Source organism: Gymnoscopelus braueri (genome assembly GCF_963280865.1).
Source record: "Gymnoscopelus braueri genome assembly, chromosome: 15".
Classification (NCBI taxonomy): domain Eukaryota; kingdom Metazoa; phylum Chordata; class Actinopteri; order Myctophiformes; family Myctophidae; genus Gymnoscopelus; species Gymnoscopelus braueri.
The window spans coordinates 40900538-40921122 of NC_137620.1; the positions used below are offsets into that span (position 1 = coordinate 40900538).

A 20585-nucleotide genomic window follows, 5' to 3' on the forward strand; every position below is an offset into this window, starting at 1 on the left:
ACTATAATGATTATGTACAATATTTAGTTTGAGGACAATATCAATCCAAAAGTATAGTGTTTGATTAATCTCTTGCTAATAACAATAGAGGTCCACTGCTCTTGAAAAGGACTATGACATGAAAAGTATTGGAGCACATCTTATTATAAATATAATTTATTGGGTAAAATGTGTTTACTATCAGTGTGATTCAGTACATTCCTCTCTTACACGTATCATGAGGCTTGTTCCAGCTCACATTCAAACTGCCAAAAAATACTGTATATTGATGCTGTTATGCAGAAAACCTTTATAGGATTTTGTTCATGAAATAATGCCCTACTTTGTGGTGTGACTGACACGGTTACACTGTTTTATATTTGTTTTTGTAAAACAGCAAAAGAAAAAAAATCACTTAAACATTATTTATTTATTATGTTATCAATCATATTCAAGTGATTTCAGGGAGGGACAGAAACTAACTCCAGTCACTTTCAGTTCAGGGGTTCTCATTGTATTGTTGAATCACAATGTTATTGTATGACTTGGTAATCTGGGTTCAGTTACTATAGTGTTGAATGTTTCATATTCAATGTGTTCTGGGCTTTGAAGAGACAATGCTGCACATTTTCAAAAATAGTGGAAATAGCAGATCTACAAGCTCTCACACACACACACACACACACACACACACACACACACACACACACACACACACACACACACACACACACACACACACACACACACACACACACACACACACACAGAATTTATCAGATATTGGTCTTGTCCTCTCAGTCCTCAGACTCTTTTAACATCTATCTTCACATCCTGTATAAAACGTCATCTAAACATGGAGACAACTTTCACAGAGACAGAAACATTCTTCAAATCAGACTAAAACACTGTTAGAGGTTGCAGACTGACATTTATTTTGTAAAAGTGTCTAGTAACACATCTCATAAAGACTGAAATGCAGTTTCCCTAGGGGAATTTTTGACAGCTGCTGAAAGTTGGGGAACCCACCATAACCTTATGCGGGGGAAACATACCATTTTTATTCTGTTTTAAGTAGCATGTGAGGGGTCAAACGAGGGTGTTTTTAAGATTCTGAATCCATTGCAAGCAGTTGTTTTGCACCAAAACCACTCCTTGGGCTAAAAACGGCCCAATCTCAATGGGCTTTTTACACAAAAAGTATACCTGGAAAAGGATGGCTATGGCCGTTTTTAGCCCAAGGAGTGGTTTTGGTGCAAAACAAATGCTTGCAATGGATTCAGAATCAATCACCCTAGTTTGACCCCTCACATGCTACTTAAAACAGAATTAAATTTAGATTTTCTTTTTTATCTTTTTTTTAACCAAGGTTATGGTGGGTTCCCCAACTTTCAGCAGCTGTCAAAAATTCTCCTAGGGAAACTGCATTTCAGTCTTTGTGAGATGTGTTACTAGACACCTTTACAAACACATTGGTGAAGATCTTTTTTGGTAAGGAATTTATTCCAAGATTGGAAAATACTAATATCCCCTGACTATAATGATTATGTACAATATTTAGTTTGAGGACAATATCAACCCAAAAGTATAGTGTTTGATTAATCTCTTGCTAATAACAATAGAGGTCCACTGCTCTTGAAAAGGACTATGACATGAAAAGTATTGGAGCACATCTTATTATAAATATAATTTATTGGGTAAAATGTGTTTACTATCAGTGTGATTCAGTACATTCCTCTCTTACACGTATCATGAGGCTTGTTCCAGCTCACATTCAAACTGCCAAAAAATACTGTATATTGATGCTGTTATGCAGAAAACCTTTATAGGATTTTGTTCATGAAATAATGCCCTACTTTGTGGTGTGACTGACACGGTTACACTGTTTTATATTTGTTTTTGTAAAACAGCAAAAGAAAAAAAATCACTTAAACATTATTTATTTATTATGTTATCAATCATATTGAAGTGATTTCAGGGAGGGACAGAAACTAACTCCAGTCACTTTCAGTTCAGGGGTTCTCATTGTATTGTTGAATCACAATGTTATTGTATGACTTGGTAATCTAGGTTCAGTTACTACAGTGTTGAATGTTTCATATTCAATGTGTTCTGGGCTTTGAAGAGACAATGCTGCACATTTTCAAAAAATAGTGGAAATAGCAGATCTACAAGCACACACACAGAATTAATCAGATATTGGTCTTGTCCTCTCAGTCCTCAGACTGTTTTAACATCTATCTTCACATCCTGTATAAAACGTCATCTAAACATGGAGACAACTTTCACAGAGAGACAGAAACATTCTTCAAATCAGACTAAAACACTGTTAGAGGTTGCAGACTGACATTTATTTTGAAAAAAAACAAGTCAGTGTAAATTAAGTAAAGTTAATGAAAACATAATGATTACCTGATGGTGTCAAACTCCTTTATATGAATTGAAACATAATTTTGTCATTTTGCCAGATAAGTCGTGAGCTTGTAGATATTAAAGAAAGTACAGAAGCTTTTCCCCCCTCTTTTGTTTTTAACATGGCTTCATAAGTGTGTAACTGTTTGAAGGACTCCAAGGTTTCTACTGTATTTACAAAATGGGGTAAAAACATTGTTCATCACATTAAAATGTTTTTAAAAGCGATTAACTGTTGACACACAATACCCTATTGACACAATGAGGAGGAAGACATTACACCAGTGGTTCTCAAACATTTTCAGGCAGAGACTCCCCAAAATAATCCTATTTGAACTGGGGACCAGCCACCCTGACAAGCACTTGGAATTGCAGGAGTTGAGGCATTACATTTAGTTTGACTTCATCAATATTGTGAAAACAGCAGATCTACAAGCTCACAGTGAGCTTGTAGATCGGCTATTTTCACAAATTCTCTCTTTGTCAGGTAATATTTGGCCAATTTTTGACCATTTTCTATAGTATAGTTTGTTAATTACTTTTGACACAGTAATGTCTCATTTTAGAGGTATTCAATAGGTCTTAAAAAGTCCTTAAATTGTCACTTTAGAAATGTACTCTGTATACATTATACATACACTATACATGTATGTACGGTATGTTTGTGTTTGTAGGTTTGTTTACTGTTGAGTGAGAAAACAATGTTGCACATTAAGCAAAATATCATTTGGGGACCTCCTGGGGGTCCAGACCCACAGTTTGAGAACCACTACATTTAGTATAACCAATCTACACAGACTGACAGAGGGCTCTGTAGTAATATCAACAAGATAACAGGGCATACTGTATAATGATTGTCTGCAGCAGGCTTATTAAAGAAATGCAATGAGCGGAACACAATGGATTGATTGATCATGATGGTGTAGTATACTGTACACATCATTCTTACACATGCTTTATCTAGAAGAGAAAATCATCAAATGAAGAAAACAAAGTTTTCAACTGAATATCATCATCAGTATTCTTAACATGTCTACCATGTCTTACACAGCTCTGCATCTCCATAGTTCCAAACCCTTATTCCTGGATAGAGAGGTTGTGTGAACGTGGTTTGAACTGTGTGTAGGAGGGTCATTGTGTCAGAAACACTGTAGAAGGACAGAGTACCTGCCTTGTGGTCCAGGTACACCCCCACTCTGGAGGAGAAAGGCCCTGACACTTTAGTCTGAACACTGTTGTGTGTGAACCAGTAGTTTTTACCAATGCACTCTAAACACCAGGATTTAACATTGTTTCCAAAGTAGCTTTGTCTGCTGACGTCTTTATAACAGACTGCTATACCAACCCCATAACCACTCCACTCTACTTCCCAGTAACAACGTTCAGACAGACCCTCTGTACACATCACCTGAGTGTACTTAGCAAATCTCTCTGCATGATCAGGGTAAGGTTGTTGTTGTTTTGTTCTAGTCACCTTCCTCTTCTCCTCTGACAGGGAGAGATCTTTGCTTATTGTGTTCATGTCCAGAGACAGAGGAGAGGAATCTGTGAGAACACACGACAAAAGAAAAATCAAACCTCATGAACCTTATTGTGTTTAGAGTTAGTCTCTCAGATCAAACTCATTAGAGCTTTAAATAACAACATATCAGAATGAAACTTCAACGTTCAGAACCTGCATCAACATGGACTCACATTGTAAAAAGTCCTTTCTGGTCTGAGGCTCCGCTGGATGTAAAACATCAACTGGAGACACAAGAAAACAGTAAAGGTCATCATGACATTGTAAAGGATTTCTATGTCCACACAAAGGGTCAAATCCAATAGACTTTACTGCTGACTTCAGGCATGTAAAACCATAGATATATATAAAGGCTAGATGACTCACCCGCGCTGCTGGCCAATGGAGTACGACGTTGCCACATGGCGGCCATCTTGAAACAGTCATTCATAACATTATGTCTATGGAGCATATACTTTAAAATAACCATAGCGTGCTCAATTTTCATCCGATTTTCAAACGGTTTGGTGTGTTGTAAACACCAAAGATGTAATAAAATTATAAAATTATAAAATTATAAAAAATAAAAAAAAACATGATTATAATTATAAGTATGCAGTATCATAACTACATCTTTGGTGTTTACAACACACCAAACCGTTTGAAAATCAGATGAAAATTGAGCACGCTATGGTTATTTCAAAGTATATGCACCATAGACATAATGTTATGAATGACTGTTTCAAGATGGCCGCGGTTGAGCTACGCTTGCGCCGTCCCCTTGAGCCATCTAGCCTTTATATATATCTATGAAACATACAGCGTGAGTCTACAGGAGGTCACAACATACGACTGACGTAAAAGACAACAGGCCTGCTTTACGGCAGTGTCGTAACGTAGCTCTCTTAAAGGCACAGTCACATATATAGCATATATGACAGACATCATACTGAAGAATGGATTAAACTGAAGTTCCAAGGGTTTTGTCAAAAGGTTCAAGCTATTATAGCTTGATAGTAATCATTGCTATTATATAGTGTTTGTTCAGTAACAGCTGTCTCCCCAGCTCTTCAGAAAATACATTTTCAGGTGGGTTTCACATTTCATTCAATCAGGAGAGAGAACTCCTCAAGATCATTTATTAAGAACGGAAATATAATAAAAATGATAATAAATAATAATAAATATTAAATGGTGCATTTATATACTGTAGCGGGTGACATGAAACACAGGTCACACTAATCTACTGCCCGCCATACTACAGGCTTTAGTAGCCTTCCCAGACATACTTCCACCTGTACAAACTGTTTCAACACTTACAATTGTACAGTACAGTATAGGGGCTGGTTAAAACACAATAAAGACATTTAAATCTGACCCTAACCTCTCCTTTGAGAAATATTCTTGCTTAAATTCTTCAATGTTTCTGTCCAATCTGACAGACAGCCAACCTGTGTACCATCAGTCTGCTCCAGTTCAAATCTCTCCAGTTGCCTTCAGACTTCATCAATCCATGTTTACTATGATGGCTGGTTAGAAAAACAAGAAACACATTTAAATCTCACCTCTCTTTGATATCTCTGGGCAAGTTGTCTTCAGGATGTTGTCTAGTTGGTCTCTCAGACCAGACACCACATCAATCACATCTGGACAGATGACCACACTGGGTGAGACTGGAGATCCACTGGAACTGGAGAGAGACTGGAAACTCTGGAGAGAGACAAGTAAACCAGTATAGACAAGGATGGAAGATCATTAAAGATCAATAAATTGGTACATTGACCACACACACACACACACGCGCGCACGCACACGCACACGCACACGCACACGCACACAAATGATGATTTCAATTTGTCTCTAATTCTCATGCAAATAATTGCGTTTTTGGTATTGAGCATATCAATAAAAAATATACATTTCCGTTCCAATCTATGAACACAAATTGTACAGGGCAGATATTGAATACATTTATACTTTCAAAATATTTGACAAAATAGTGGAAATAGACAATCTACAATCTACAAGCTCAGAAGCTGAACTTGTAGATCTGCTATTTTTGGAAAATGTTTACAATTATGACAATTGTGGAAACTAATTGTGATTATCTCAAATAATTGTGATTAGGCAATTATGTAATAGTTGTGACAGGCCTAATTCTGACAATATTATTGTGGTCTGTACAACTACTGTATCTAGCAACTATATTAGTATTAGTAACTACCAGCATTAATAATGTCATGTTATGTAATATACTATGATGTCATAATAATATGACATGATGGAATGAGATGAAAGAGATGAAATATGAAGCTGATTTCTCCTAAATGAGTCAAAACCAAACAGTAAAATGCCATGTGTGGAACCTGAATGAAAGTGATGATGTCATCAGTGTTGGACAGCTCCTCCAGGTCAGCATGTCTCCTCTCCAGCTGCTCCATGTGGTCCTCCAGCTGCCTCAGGAGAGCCTCAGTCTGAGCCACTGCAGTCTGCTGCTGATCTCTGATCAGTTCTTTAAGCTCACTGCGTCTTCTCTCAATGGAGACCATCATCTCACTGAAGATCCTGTCACTGGCCTCAACTGCTGCTTCTGCAGAGCTCTGCTTCACACACACACACACACACACAAACACACACACACACACACACACACGGACGCGCACGCACACGCACACGCCGAAAGGAAGAAAGAAACTCTTGGTTATAAGTTCTCATGTAAGTGTAGAACTTTGTGGGGAATACATTCAGTCGCAACATAAGTATTGTTGGCCATTCCAGAAGTTCCATGATATGATGGATTCTTTACTGTCACTGTTCTTTACTGTCATTCTGGGTACTTTAGTGCAGGGACCCCCAGGGGTCGTTCAGGGGGTTCCAGGGGGTCCCCCCAAAAATATGTTAATATACCATCAACATCTGTTTAACCAACCAAAACAAAAAATAATCTGTTTAACCACTTAAAATAGCCTAAAATTCTACAAGTTCACAACACATGGCGAACTCGTCGTGACGCGTTGTGAGCTTGTAGATCTGCTATTTTCAAGAACATCTTGATAGAATGTGAAAACATTTGAATAACTTTGTAACATTTTAACAACACAAATATGTGGATTGCTGCCACATAAATATTTTCAAATGTGGGTCTGCAGCCAAATACATATTAATTGGGGGTCCTTGACATGAAAAGGCTTGAGAACCACTTCTTTAGTGCTTCTGATGACACAAGGCACTGTCTCATCCATATACAGTAGCATCACAGTAAACACAAGAACAAGAACTATTATCATAATATCAGCTCACGTTCAGGGCCTCCATGACCTGTCTCAGGTCTTTCAGCTCCTTCTTTTTCTCCTGGATCTTCTGCTGGACTTCCTCCTGCATTGTCACCAGCTGTTTCTGCAAGAAACAGGAAGAGACAGTTTGGCTTGTAAACAAAGCACATTTTCAAGTCGGGATACCAATTCTATCCAATCAGGAGAAAGAGAACTCATACAGGATACGAGGTAAAAACAAGTGAGATTTGGATCCACACATCATCTTATATCAACTTTGTAACTTCCTCAAAATACACTTTTGCAGGGGCAAGATGAATTAACTCATTCAATCTGGGATTTTAGCTATAACAATTATTTTTATAACTTGGCTATTAAGAAATAGCAGATCTACAAGCTTGTAGATCTGCTATTTTAGAAAAATGTTTAACATTTGTACAAATCTTTGAATACATTTTTGGAAACAACATTTTAATTCAAATCTTTGCTTCTGGGGGTCCCTGGAACAACATATTTTGATGGGGATCGGCGGCCTAAAACAACATTTTGGGGAGTCCTTGACAAGAAAAGGTTTGAGTGCCACTGATATAGCAACGATAGTTTTTCAGATAATTAAGACATTTGTTGAGACATTTGACAGTTACAAATGTTCGCTTTAAGAAATATGTATTCAAAGATTTGCACAAATCTTCACGATTTTTCAAAATGAGCAGATCTACAAGCTCATAGCGCTGCACTCGGTGCCACGCTATGAGCATGTGTATCTGCTATTTTTGAATAGCCAAAGAAATCTAAAATGACACAGATGCATTCCCAGATTTAATGGGTTACCATTATGAAAAGTGATCAATTGCGTCTGTTTTTCATTGGGTCCAAAAGGAGTGTACTTCATCCTTTAATACTTGTTATTGTACAACACCCTGGTTTGCGCTTTTAATGTCTCTGACATGGTTATTTAGTTCTGCTTCTATATTTAAAACATGATCTCTCTTGAATCTCTTGATTTATCTTCAAGTGATCGTGGTCCTACCTGTTTCTCTGCCTTCTCTGCAGCAGCTGACACTGTGTCATGGCCCTTATGTTCATCCATGAGGCACTGATAGCAGATACACTGGCGGTCTGTGCGACAGAACACCTCCATCAGCTTGTCATGACTGGAGCACATCTTCTCCTGCAGTTTGTTGGTGGCTGGGACCAGCTTGTGCTTCTTCAACGCAGGAACATTGTAGTGAGGCTGGAGGTGAGTCTCACAGTAAGAGACCAGACACACCAGACAAGACATGAGAGCTTTGTGAGGTCTGGCTCCGGTGCAGAAATCACAGGCCACGTCTGCTGGACCGGCGTACAGCAGAGCAGCAGAGGCAGAAGGCTGCTGACCTCCTGTACTGCTCAGCTTCATCACACCCTGGAAGTAAAGAGAGGTAACACAAAGAACAACACAACGACTTACTGACATGAGATATTCACACACACAACTATAAAACATATCAGAAATATAAACATTTATCGCTGTGTAAACACGCTCTAAATTCTTACCGTCAGTCCCTCGGCGCTCATAATGGAAAATGACAAACACAGCAATAACACCCTGGTCACAAGTAACACTGATGCATGCAGAACACACTCCTGTTCAGCAAGCATCCACTCTATTTATATGGGTTGGTCTACCCATGTGGGTGAAACCTTCCGTTGATTAATCATGTGACTTGTGTATTGGAAACACAGGCTTTAGCACTATTCTATAACAATGGCCACTGTACCCCAGCTCCTTATCTGACCTAATCAATCAACCCTCTCAACACTCTCATGTGACTCTCATGTGACATGTGCAAAGTCCCCTGATTTCAACACTCTAGGTCAGAGCTGTAGTTTTTAGAATTGTATATATTTTTACTTATTATTATGACTAAATATCCTTCTGAAAATAAGATACAGGAAGGCGCTAGATTCTAGCGCCTTCCTGTATCTTATTTTCAGAAGGATATTTAGTTCTAGCGGCTAGAAGGCCACATGTGCAGGTAATACAAACGCCACCGTTACATCATAATAATAGATTATTCTACAGACACGCTGTGAACTTGTAGATCAGCTTTTTACGACATGCCCAGAAAGGGGACGCTAGGGTTCATGTGGTTAATATAATGTTTCTGAGGGCAAATGTTAGACTTTTCCTTCTCCTTCCTTTTTGTCTTTCTCTTCACTTATAGATTATAAGTGAAGAGAAACTTCACTCAGTTCCCAATTTAATTTCCACAAGTCAACGCACGCACACACGCGCATGCACGCACGTGCACACACACACACACACACACACACACACACACACACACACACACACACACACACACACACACACACACACACACACACACACACACACACACACACACACACACACAACACACACACACACACACATACATGTGCACACATGTGCACAACCACATACGCACGCACGCACACTCTCTCTCTCCCCCTCTCCCTCTTTCTCTCTCTTCCTTCATCCTCTCCCTCTCCATAATACGATGGTCTCGGACCCGGACAAGCCCTTCCCGGTGAAAAAGGTCCCAGAAGTTGGTGATGGCGGCGGGGGAGGGCGTACTCTCCTCCTCCTCCTGGGGCGCCACCTGCCTGATCCAGATGCTGTTCTCGGCGGCGGAGCAGCCCCCGCCGCCCACCAGGGAGAAGCTCAGCGTGGAGCCCATGGGGGGCCTCCCGTCCTGGGGCTGGCGCTCCGAGTCTGGGGCCTGGAGCCTGGAAGAGCTGCCGCTGCTGTCCGAGGGGGGGGGGGGGGGGGGGGCTGAGCCAAGCTCAGCAGGTTATGGTGGGAGTAATCTCTCAAGAACAGATTCTGCACTGCGTTGGAATCTGTCGGGGAGGTTCGTCATAACGTGTGCGCATTGGCTACAAGTGGGCGTGCCTTCAGATCAGGAAGCAGGCCGCGCTTTACCCAATCAAATGTAGTGGGCGGGATTCATATGTCCGTCGATCTTTCCCCCTCGAAACAAACCCAAACTAATTTAACAATAGCGTCCGCGGAGCAGACAAAACCACGGAAAGATATTCACATTTTAACTTACTCTTTCATCATAGAAACAAGTGGGCTTATAACCAAAACGATCCATGTTCTCTGGGAGAAGTGGTGTCTGTGTTCCGTGTAGAAATATTGTTAGTGGGAATGAAAACATAGTGGCACCCACCGGAAGTGAAAGCTGAAGGCATACACAAACACCGGTTTCCTTGCGCACTGGTGTTACGTTTTCTTCCGCCCAGAGCCAACAGACATAGAACAAACAGCAGAGGTCGCTGTTTTTCATTTTCAGTTGGATCTGGGTTCCCAGATTGTGGTGGGAGTGGAACTGACGCATGTGATGGATGGACTTGCCCGGTGCCGGCTCTGCAGCGCCACCTGGAGGGCGATGAACAGACAAATAGTTTTTAATAGTGAAACACACACACACACACACGCACGCACGCACGCACGCACGCACGCACGCACGCACGCACGCACGCACACACGCACGCACGCACACACGCACACACACACACACACACACACACACACACACACACACACACACACACACACACACACACACACACACACACACACAGTCAGTCCTTTCATGTCAGATTTTAACATCTATCTTCACATCCTGTATCAAACATCATCTAAACATGGAGACAACGTTTACAGAGACAGAAACAGAAGGATAAACATTCTTCAAAATAAGACTAAAACACTCTGCAATAGAGATTGCAGCCACAGTATTCACATTTATTTTGAAGAAAAAACGAGTCGGTGTAAATGAAGTAAAGTTAATGAAAAGAATTATGATTCAACTCCCGCCTGGGGGACAAGCAGATCTACAAGCTCACAACGCCTTTCTGAGCTTGTAGATCGACTATTTTCACATTTTCTGTCTCTTTGTCAGGTAATATTTGGCCAATATTTGACCATTTTATACGGTATAGTTTGTTGATTACTTTTGACGCAGTAATGCTATGTTTTAATTTTCATTTTAGAGGTATTTAAAAGGTCTTTAAAGTCCTTAAATTGTCACTTTAAAAATGGACAGATACCCTGTATAAACTATACATACTGTATGTTGGTTTGTTTACTGTTGAGTGAGAAAACAATGTTGCACATTAAGCATAATATCATTTGGGGACCTCCTGGGGATCCAGATACAAAGTTTGAGAACCACTACATTCAGTATAACCAATCTACACTGACTGACAGAGGGCTCTGTAGTAATATCAACAAGATAACAGGGCATACTGTATAATGATTGTCTGCAGTAGGCTTATTAAAGAAATGTAATGAGCGGAACACAATGGATTGATTGATCATGATGGTATACTGCACATCATTCTTACACATGCTTTATCTAGAAGGGAAAATCTATTATCTATTATTAATCTATTATCTATTATTATAATTATGTTGGACATTATCAACATACATAACATAATGTGTAGTAACCAACATATAGTATAACCATCTATCAAAAATAGTCAACAAGGAGTTTTGTGTATCAGAACATGTAGTTTAATGTGTGGTTGTAACTTGTAAGGTCATCTCACCTCAGCCAGCAAGGTGTTCTTCCTCAGAACAGGTCTGGGACTGAAGCTCTCTCTGCACTGGGGACAGCTGTAGACTCCAGTCTCCTCATACTGGTCCCAGTAACCCTCAATACAGCTTCTACAGTAACTGTGTCCACACGGTAGAGTCACTGGTTCCTTTAGAAGGTCCAGACAGACAGAACAACAGCAGAACTGGTCCTGGTCCAGCTAACATGTCTGTTGTTGCTGCTGTTGTGCCATATGACTGACAACCACACTCACACTGAGAAAAAACACAACACTTTGGTTTACTCTGAAGAGAGACTGGGTTTCGTTTCCTAGGAGAGAAAACTAGGAGAGGCAAAGACATCTATGAGGCAAAGGGAGGGACTTCCTGGATGTTTGCAGGAGGCAGTGGTTTTAAAGAGACAGTGAATGTGTAGCACAAACAGGTTCAGCTTGTGGTTGAACATTGTACAGCTGGACTCTCACACTACACCATCATTTCCCCTTCGTGTGGAAAAGCCTGGTTGTGGTGACACAGGGTTACCAGATAATCGGGGGTATTTATTTGGAGGCAGGAACGGCATGAAGGAGAAGGGGGGCAGTTCTGGTAGAAAATGTGTATTTTAGTGAAGTATCTCGACTTTCTCACTAGTTCCACACAGACCACTTTCGCTCCACTTCTTCCAGTGGGCACACATGGTATTGAGTAGCCTGACACTCCACCTGAATTTTCATTTAGTTTCTCTCATGGATTCAGGGGCTGGAGCGTTAAGAGTTTAACACTCACGATTACAAAGACATGACCGGGCCAATCAGTGACTGCGTTTCAACTGCTGTCCGTACAACAGTGAAAAGCAGCCCCCTGATTGGCCCGCTCATTTTCTGATTTCTCATACTCTCTGCCTATGGGCCGAAGTCCAGACTGATACCGTGGAGGAACGTGTGAGTGAGGCCACATCATCAGTCTGTCAATGCCAGGCTAGGTGAACCCGATCATAATGATATAATAAAAAAACATCTGGTGGCCAATTCAGTGATGCCTTATTGCTGTTGTGTCATTGCTTGTCATCTGCATTCTCTTTTGTTTTGTCCCCTCACTTCAGGTTCAGCTGGAGTTGGACCTGAAGTGTTCATGGAATTATTCATTGTGTGTGTTATTTCAGGAAACAAGATTAAGTTCCTACAGATTAAGTGAGAGAAATGCCAGTCAAATTGAAGGATGATGAATGAATTCCATTCAGTATTGTGACCTCAGTGGACAGGACAGTGGTACAGTCGACTGGACCTTTGGTTTAACAGCTTTAACTGTCAGGGGACACATGATCTCATGGACACACATGAACATGTTACCTATAGTTTAGTACACTTGTCATTGGAAGCAAACTGGATTTTGCTCAAATTCATCTTCTGAGTTGCATTTCATCCTATCAAGTGTAGCCTATAGTTGATACTGTTCATATAATTGTTGTACTTTGCACATTTTTTTTTAACAAGCATGATGCGTCTGCCATAATTTTGAAATATGTATTTCAGTTTTTTAAATATAATCATTAGTCTAATTCGCATACATAATGTCACATTCTGAGACATTATGGTTGAATGATGGACAAAATATGTTTTCCCCCAGATTTCTTTGGTTATTTAGGTCTTGACTTCACTGTAAATAAAAAACATCTATGACATTGTGTGCAATAAAACCTCTCCTACTGTAATTCATAGCTGTGTTATGTACACTAGACCATACCCGGTGAAGTGCGCCACGATGTAGAATGAAATGTGACTCCCTGGCATAGGCATGTTAGTCGCCCGCCCCCTCCCGCTCCCACCCCGGCCCAGAGTGGGCGGAGTCTATGGTGTGACAGACTTTGGTGTTGCCATGTTCGCCTATTGTAAGCGGTTTAGGGGCAATATTGGTGGAAGTGTGTTTTTGGCGTTGGTTGTGAAAGTGCAGGTGGGTGTGGGGACGCGTTGTGAGCTTGTAGAGCGGCTGTTTTCCAAGAGGCAATGTATATGTGTGACGGTGCTTCGTTTGGCCTTCTTTTCATAGACCTTGTTGCTTGTAGGGCTCGCTTCGTTTGGCCTTGTTTTCATAGACCTTGCTGCTTGTTTGTCTCGCGAAACCTGGCAACCTTGCACAGCGTGATCTGCCATTGTTTGACACATAAACGGTAATAATAAGCTGAGATTTGATGTAATCGAAAAACGGGCTTCACAGTTCCATGCACATGGTAATGGTCAATGGCTGTGCGCAATTTGAGATCAATAGCTCCAGGCACTGAGGAGAACCGGGCAGAAACATTTTGGGCTCAGAGGGCTCAGAGGTTTGGACTCAGAGGTTTGGGCTCAGAGGTTGGTCTCAGAGCTTACTGGAATTATAGTTAGATAAACGGTAATAATAAGCTGAGATTTGATGTAATCGAAAAACGGGCTTCACAGTTCCATGCACATGGTAATGGTCAATGGCTGTGCGCAATTTGAGATCAATAGCTCCAGGCACTGAGGAGAACCGGGCAGAAACATTTTGGGCTCAGAGGTTTGGGCTCAGAGGTTGGTCTCAGAGCTTACTGGAATTATAGTTAGATGGTCCAGATGAAAAAGCTCAGACAAGTTTCAAATTATACACACTTTTAGGCATTGGCTGACAATGGCTGTTGATTTACATGGAATAGAAAAGCATATGTGCAGAGACCAAATTATAGAACTATAATCTTGTATTGTAATTAAAATACACTAGAAGGTAGACTGACAGACAGACAACTTATGATTAAGAAAAGGTCAGCATTAAAAGGGGAAATGGAATATAGTAAATCTCTGTTCAACAACGGAACGGTCAACACCTCATGTTCTTTCACAGCAAAGCAACAGGCACTATGCAAGCAGGCTACTGTATTCTGGAAGGAAAACAAGGAACCATTCATTAAAAACACTCTCAGACCTCTGAATAGGACCTCATAATAATCACTAGCTTTCCCTTTCCAAGCCTCACTGTGTCAATCTTTTCCAGTGATAATTGAATGTACGTATTTGTTAAGCTTTTGGAATTCTAAAAACAAAACAAAAACAAACAATACTGTGAATGCAAAGTTACATTATATGAGATTCTGTTTCAGGTTATGTTTCACTTTGGACACAAGGGGGCAGCGTTCACCACTTGTTTGCTTATAGCCATGCAGGATTTTGCTGTCAATACAAATGAAACTATCTTTCTTGAGCAAATATCAGAGTAAAGGCATAATGATTTTGTACAATATTTAGTTTGAGGACACTATCAACCCAACAGAGTAGTGTTTCATTCATCTCTTGGTTAAGGTCCACTGCTCTTGAAAAGGACTATGACATGAAAAGTACCACTTATTATATTAATGTTTTATTGGATAAACTTAGGCTTGTTCAAGCTCACATTCAAACTATCAAAAATACGGTATTGTCGCTGTTATGTAGAAAACCTTTATCTCCATATTTCAACTTTAGATGATTTTTTTCCTAAAATAAATAATTCCCTACTTCGTGGTGTGACACTGTTGCACAAAGGTAGTGAAAATAACATATTTTGTTCAACATAGCAAAAAATAAATCATATTTTTGTTTAATGGCCAAAATAGGGACAGCAGAACTATTTGGAGCATCCACACATGAGAAGATATAGTCACACAGGACTCCAGCTGATATTAGTATAGTTCAGACTGGAACTACAGTATACAGGAAACACTGTAGTCCAAGTAGTCTATAGGAGGAACTGGGATTCACCCTGTGAGTAAACATTCTAAATTCAATATGAAAACATACAAGTTCAATTATGATTATTTTTGGGGGTCACGGCCTGAACAGGTTGAGAACCACTGGGTTATAGATAAACAACAGCCTATTGACTGACTTAGTGACTATTAATTCTCCACTACATCTCAGAGGCAATTAAGGGGTATTTGAGTAATGGGATGTAGTTTTAAGATAGTCAAAGGGTCAATGCCCCCAGTACCTAGGACCCCAATGGAAACAAGACCGCAAGGACTTTTGTGGTGTTATCCTTTTAGACAAAGTGTTTGACTGTACTCGTGCTGTTTTTACATTTATGTCCAATAAAATGTTTAGTATTGAAAATGGGAAGTACTACGTTAAAGTAACAATACCTCCGAATTGTACTTAAGTACAGTACTTGAGTACATGTACTTAGTTAGTTACACCACTGGTCTATTGTACTATTGAGGAATGTGTGAACTTGAAAACTGTTGTTCTATTTTGCTGAAGAAGTTCTAATAAAGTGACTGAAGAAAAGAGACAGTTCATTCATCATTGTGCAACGGGAAAATAAGTAATAAATGATACAAAGTCCAGTTGTAATCCAAAGTTAATGAGTCATTAACCCATGATATGTCATGTCAACGATGTCATTCATTATGAATCTATGTGTGGAAGCCTCTGATGGAAAGTAATTACATGTATATAGAAAAAGTATTGAAGATTACTAGCAAAATTGTTTAAGTGTACAGTTAGTAAAACTAGATAAAAGCAAACATATTTACACTATGTATAATATTTAATTATTATCATTGTCTAGGGAAAAATGTAGGATAGACAAAAGTTTGACCACACACACACACACACACGCACACACACACACACACACACACACACACACACACACACACACACACACACACACACACACACACACACACATACACACACACACATGTGTCCTCAGCCTGATTTAACATCTATCTTCACATCCTGTATAAAACATCATCTAAACATGGAGACAACATTCACAGAGAGACAGAAACAGAAAGAGAAACATTCTTCAAAATAAGACTAAAACACTCTGCTATAGAGGTTGCAGCCACAGTGCTCACATTTATTTTGGAAAAACAAGTCAGTGTAAATTAAGTAAAGTTGATGAAAAGAAAAATGATTACCTGACGGTCTCTAACTCCTTTATATGAATTGAAACATTTTGTTCATTTTGCCAGATATGTTGTGAGCTTGTAGATCGGATATTAAAGAAATTACGGAAGCTTTTCCCCCCTCTTTTGTTTTTAACAGGTTTTAAGTGTGTAACTGTTTGAAGGACTCAAACGTTCCTACTGTATTTACAAAATGGGAGATAAAATAAGAAAAAAAGGGAGGGTCAAAAAATATATATACATCATATTAAAATATATTTTTATAAGCGATAAATCAATTAACTTTTGACACACAATACCCTATTGACACCATGAGGAGTAAGTATTTGGCCAATGTTTAACAATTTTTTAGTATAGTTTGTTGATTACTTTTAATGCAGTAATGCCATGTTTTAATTTTCATTTTAGAGGTATTCAATAGGTCTTAAAAGTCCTTAAATTGTCACTTTAGAAATGGACAGAAACCCTGTATACATTATACATACTGTATGTTGGTTTGTTTACTGTTGAGTGAGAAAAACAATGTTGCACATTAAGAAAATTATAATCATTTGGGGACCACCTGGGGGTCCAGACCCACAGTTTGAGAACCACTACATTTAGTATAATCAATCTACACTGACTGACAGAGGGCTCTGTAGTAATATCAACAAGATAACAGGGCATACTGTATAATGATTGTCTGCAGCAGGCTTACTAAAGAAATGCAATGAGGGGAACACAATGGATTGATTGATCATGATGGTGTAGTATACTGTACACATCATTCTTACACATGCTTTATCTAGAAGGGAAAATCTATTATCAAATGAAGAAAACAAAGTTTTCAACTGAATATCATCAGCAGTATTCCTAACATGTCTACCATGTCTTACACAGCTCTGCTGTATTTTCATAGCTATAAAGCCTTATCCCTGTATAGAGAGGCTGTGTGAACGTGGTTTGAACTGTGTGTAGGAGGGTCATTGTGTCAGAAACACTGTAGAAGGACAGAGTACCTGCCTTGTGGTCCAGGTACACCCCCACTCTGGAGGAGAGAGGCCCTGACACTTCAGTGTTAACATAGTTGTGTCTGAAACTGTAGTTTTTATCAATGCACTGTAAAGACCAGGATTTATCATCGTTTCCAAAGAGGGTTTGTCTGCTGATGTCTTTATAACAAACTGCTATATAAACCCCTCTACCACTCCACTCTACTTCCCAGTAACAACGTTCAGACAGACCCTCTGTACACAACACCTGAAAGTTCGCAGTAAATCTCTCTGCATGATCAGGGTAAGGTTGTTGTTGTTGTGTTAAAGTCATCTTCCTCTTCTCCTCTGACAGGGAGAGATTTGTGTGTATTGTGTTCATGTCCAGAGACAGAGGAGAGGAATCTGTGAGAACACACGACAAAAGAGAAATCAAACCTCATGAACCTTATTGTGTTTAGAGTTAGTCTCTCAGATCAAACTCATTAGAGCTTTAAATAACAACATATCAGAATGAAACTTCAACGTTCAGATTCAGAACCTGCATCAACATGAACTCACATTGTAAAAAGTCCTTTCTGGTCTGAGGCTCCGCTGGATGTAAAACATCAACTGGAGACACAAGAAAACAGTAAAGGTCATCATGACATTGTAAAGGATTTCAATGTCCACACAAAGGGTCAAATCCAATAGACTTTACTGCTGACTTCAGGCATGTAAAACATACAGCGTGAGACTACAGGAGGTCACAACATACGACTGAAGTAAAAGACAACAGGCCTGCTTTACGGCAGTGTCGAAGCGTAGCTCTCTTAAAGGCACAGTCACATATATAACATATATGACAGACATCATACTGAAGAATGGATTAAACTGAAGTTCCAAGGGTTTTGTCAAAAAGTTCAAGCTATTATAGCATCATTGCTATTATATAGTGTTTGTTCAGTAACAGCTGTCTCCCTGTCTCTCATTTTACATTTATAATACATTTTCAGGTGGGTTTCACATTTCATCCAATCAGGAGAGAGAACTCCTCAAGATCATTTATCGAACACAAAAATATAATAATAATAAAAAATTGTAAATGGTGCATTTATATACTGTAGCGGGTGACATGAAACACAGGTCACACTAATTTATTGCACCTTCCCAGACATACTTCCACCTATACAAACTGTTTCAACACTTAGAAATGTACTGTACAGTAGGGGCCGGTTAAAACACAATAAATACATTTAAATCTAACCCTAATCTTTCCTTTGAGGAATATTCTTGCTTAAATTCTTCAATGTTTCTGTTCAATCTGACAGACAGCCAACCTGTGTACCATCAGTCTAGCCTGGTAAACCCTCCCTCCGGAAATCTCATTTCCATTTGATTCAAATGGAAATGAGATTTCCGGAGGGAGGGTTTACCAGGCTACCATCAGCCTGCTCCAGTTCAAATATCTCCAGTTGCCTTCTGACTTCATCATTCCATGTTTACTATGATGGCTGGTTAGAAAAACAAGAAACGCATTTAAATCTCACCTCTCTTTGATATCTCTGGCCAAGTTGTCTTCAGGATGTTGTCTAGTTGGTCTCTCAGACCAGACACCACATCAATCACATCTGTGAAGGACCTCACAGGACAGATGACCACACTGGGTGAGACTGGAGATCCACTGGAACTGGAGAGAGACTGGAAACTCTGGAGAAAGACAAGTAAACCAGTATAGACAGAGATAGATTAGAATATTGATCACAATTGGTGGAGTTGAGCTGATGTCCTTGTTGTTTAACCAGCACACACTACGAAAACAAATTGTACAGGGCAGATATTGAATAATGTTATACTTTCAAAATATTTAAAAAACAGTGGAAGAAGCCAATCTACAAGCTCAGAAGCTGATCTTGTAGATCTTCTATTTATTTTTTTATGTTTACAATTATGACAATTGTAGAAAATAATTGTGATTATCTCAAATAATTGTGATTAGACCATTATGTAATAATTGTGACAGGCCTAATTCTGACATTGTTATTGTGGTCTGTACAACTACTGTATACTAGAACTATATTAGTATTAGTAACTACCAGCACAAATTATGCCAAGACATGTAATGTAATGTAATGTAATCGAGTGGAATGAAAAGCAGATTTCTCCTAAATGAGTCAAAACCAAACAGTAAAATGCCATGTGTGGAACCTGAATGAAAGTGATGATGTCATCAGTGTTGGACAGCTCCTCCAGGTCAGCATGTCTCCTCTCCAGCTGCTCCATGTGGTCCTCCAGCTGCCTCAGGAGAGCCTCAGTCTGAGCCACTGCAGTCTGCTGCTGATCTCTGATCAGTTCTTTAAGCTCACTGCGTCTTCTCTCAATGGAGACCATCATCTCACTGAAGATCCTGTCACTGGCCTCCACTGCTGCTTCTGCAGAGCTCTGCTTAACACACACACACACACACACGCACGCACACACTTTTTGTGTTATCATTGACAAGAAAAGGTTTTGAGCACCACTGATATAGCAATATACGTTTTTCAGAAAGACATTTTTAGAATCGGCCTCAGGACATCAGCTACAGTATTTGAAAATAGCCGTTCTACAAGTTCCCAACACATGGCGAATGCGCCGCGGCGCGTAGTGAGGTTGTAGATCTGCTATTTTCTAAAATTCGTGAGAGAATGGGAATGAATCATTTTGAAACATTTTATGGCATAAAATATTTTCAAATGGGGGTCTGCAGCCAAATACATATTAATTGGTTTAAGAACCACTGCTTTAGTGCTTCTGATGACACATGGCTCTGTCTCATCCAGGTAGCATCACCATCTTTCCTCTTTCCACAGTAAACACAAGAACAAGAACTATTATCATAATATCAGCTCACGTTCAGGGCCTCCATGACCTGTCTCAGGTCTTTCAGCTCCTTCTTTTTCTCCTGGATCTTCTGCTGGACTTACTCCTGAATTGTCACCAGCTGTTTCTGCAAGAA

General features: G+C 39.7%; 2 protein-coding genes across 2 annotated transcripts; both read right to left on the minus strand.

Moving 5' to 3' along the window:
• Positions 1–3322: 3322 nt before the first annotated feature.
• Positions 3323–20579, minus strand: LOC308102455 (tripartite motif-containing protein 16-like). The gene is made up of 5 exons (XM_080452180.1): positions 20481–20579; positions 19796–20029; positions 19138–19297; positions 18170–18220; positions 3323–3936 (listed from the first exon to the last, which is right to left on the minus strand). The coding sequence occupies exons 1-5, from the start codon at positions 20493–20495 to the stop codon at positions 3425–3427; spliced, it is 972 nt and encodes a 323-aa protein (XP_080308306.1). The 5' UTR covers positions 20496–20579; the 3' UTR covers positions 3323–3424.
• Positions 6148–13081, minus strand: LOC308102142 (E3 ubiquitin-protein ligase TRIM47-like; the record flags this gene model as incomplete). The annotated part of the gene is made up of 5 exons (XM_080451744.1): positions 6148–6492; positions 7193–7288; positions 8195–8569; positions 11752–11958; positions 13010–13081. The coding sequence occupies 5 exons, from the start codon at positions 13079–13081 to the stop codon at positions 6148–6150; spliced, it is 1095 nt and encodes a 364-aa protein (XP_080307870.1).
• Positions 20580–20585: the final 6 nt, after the last annotated feature.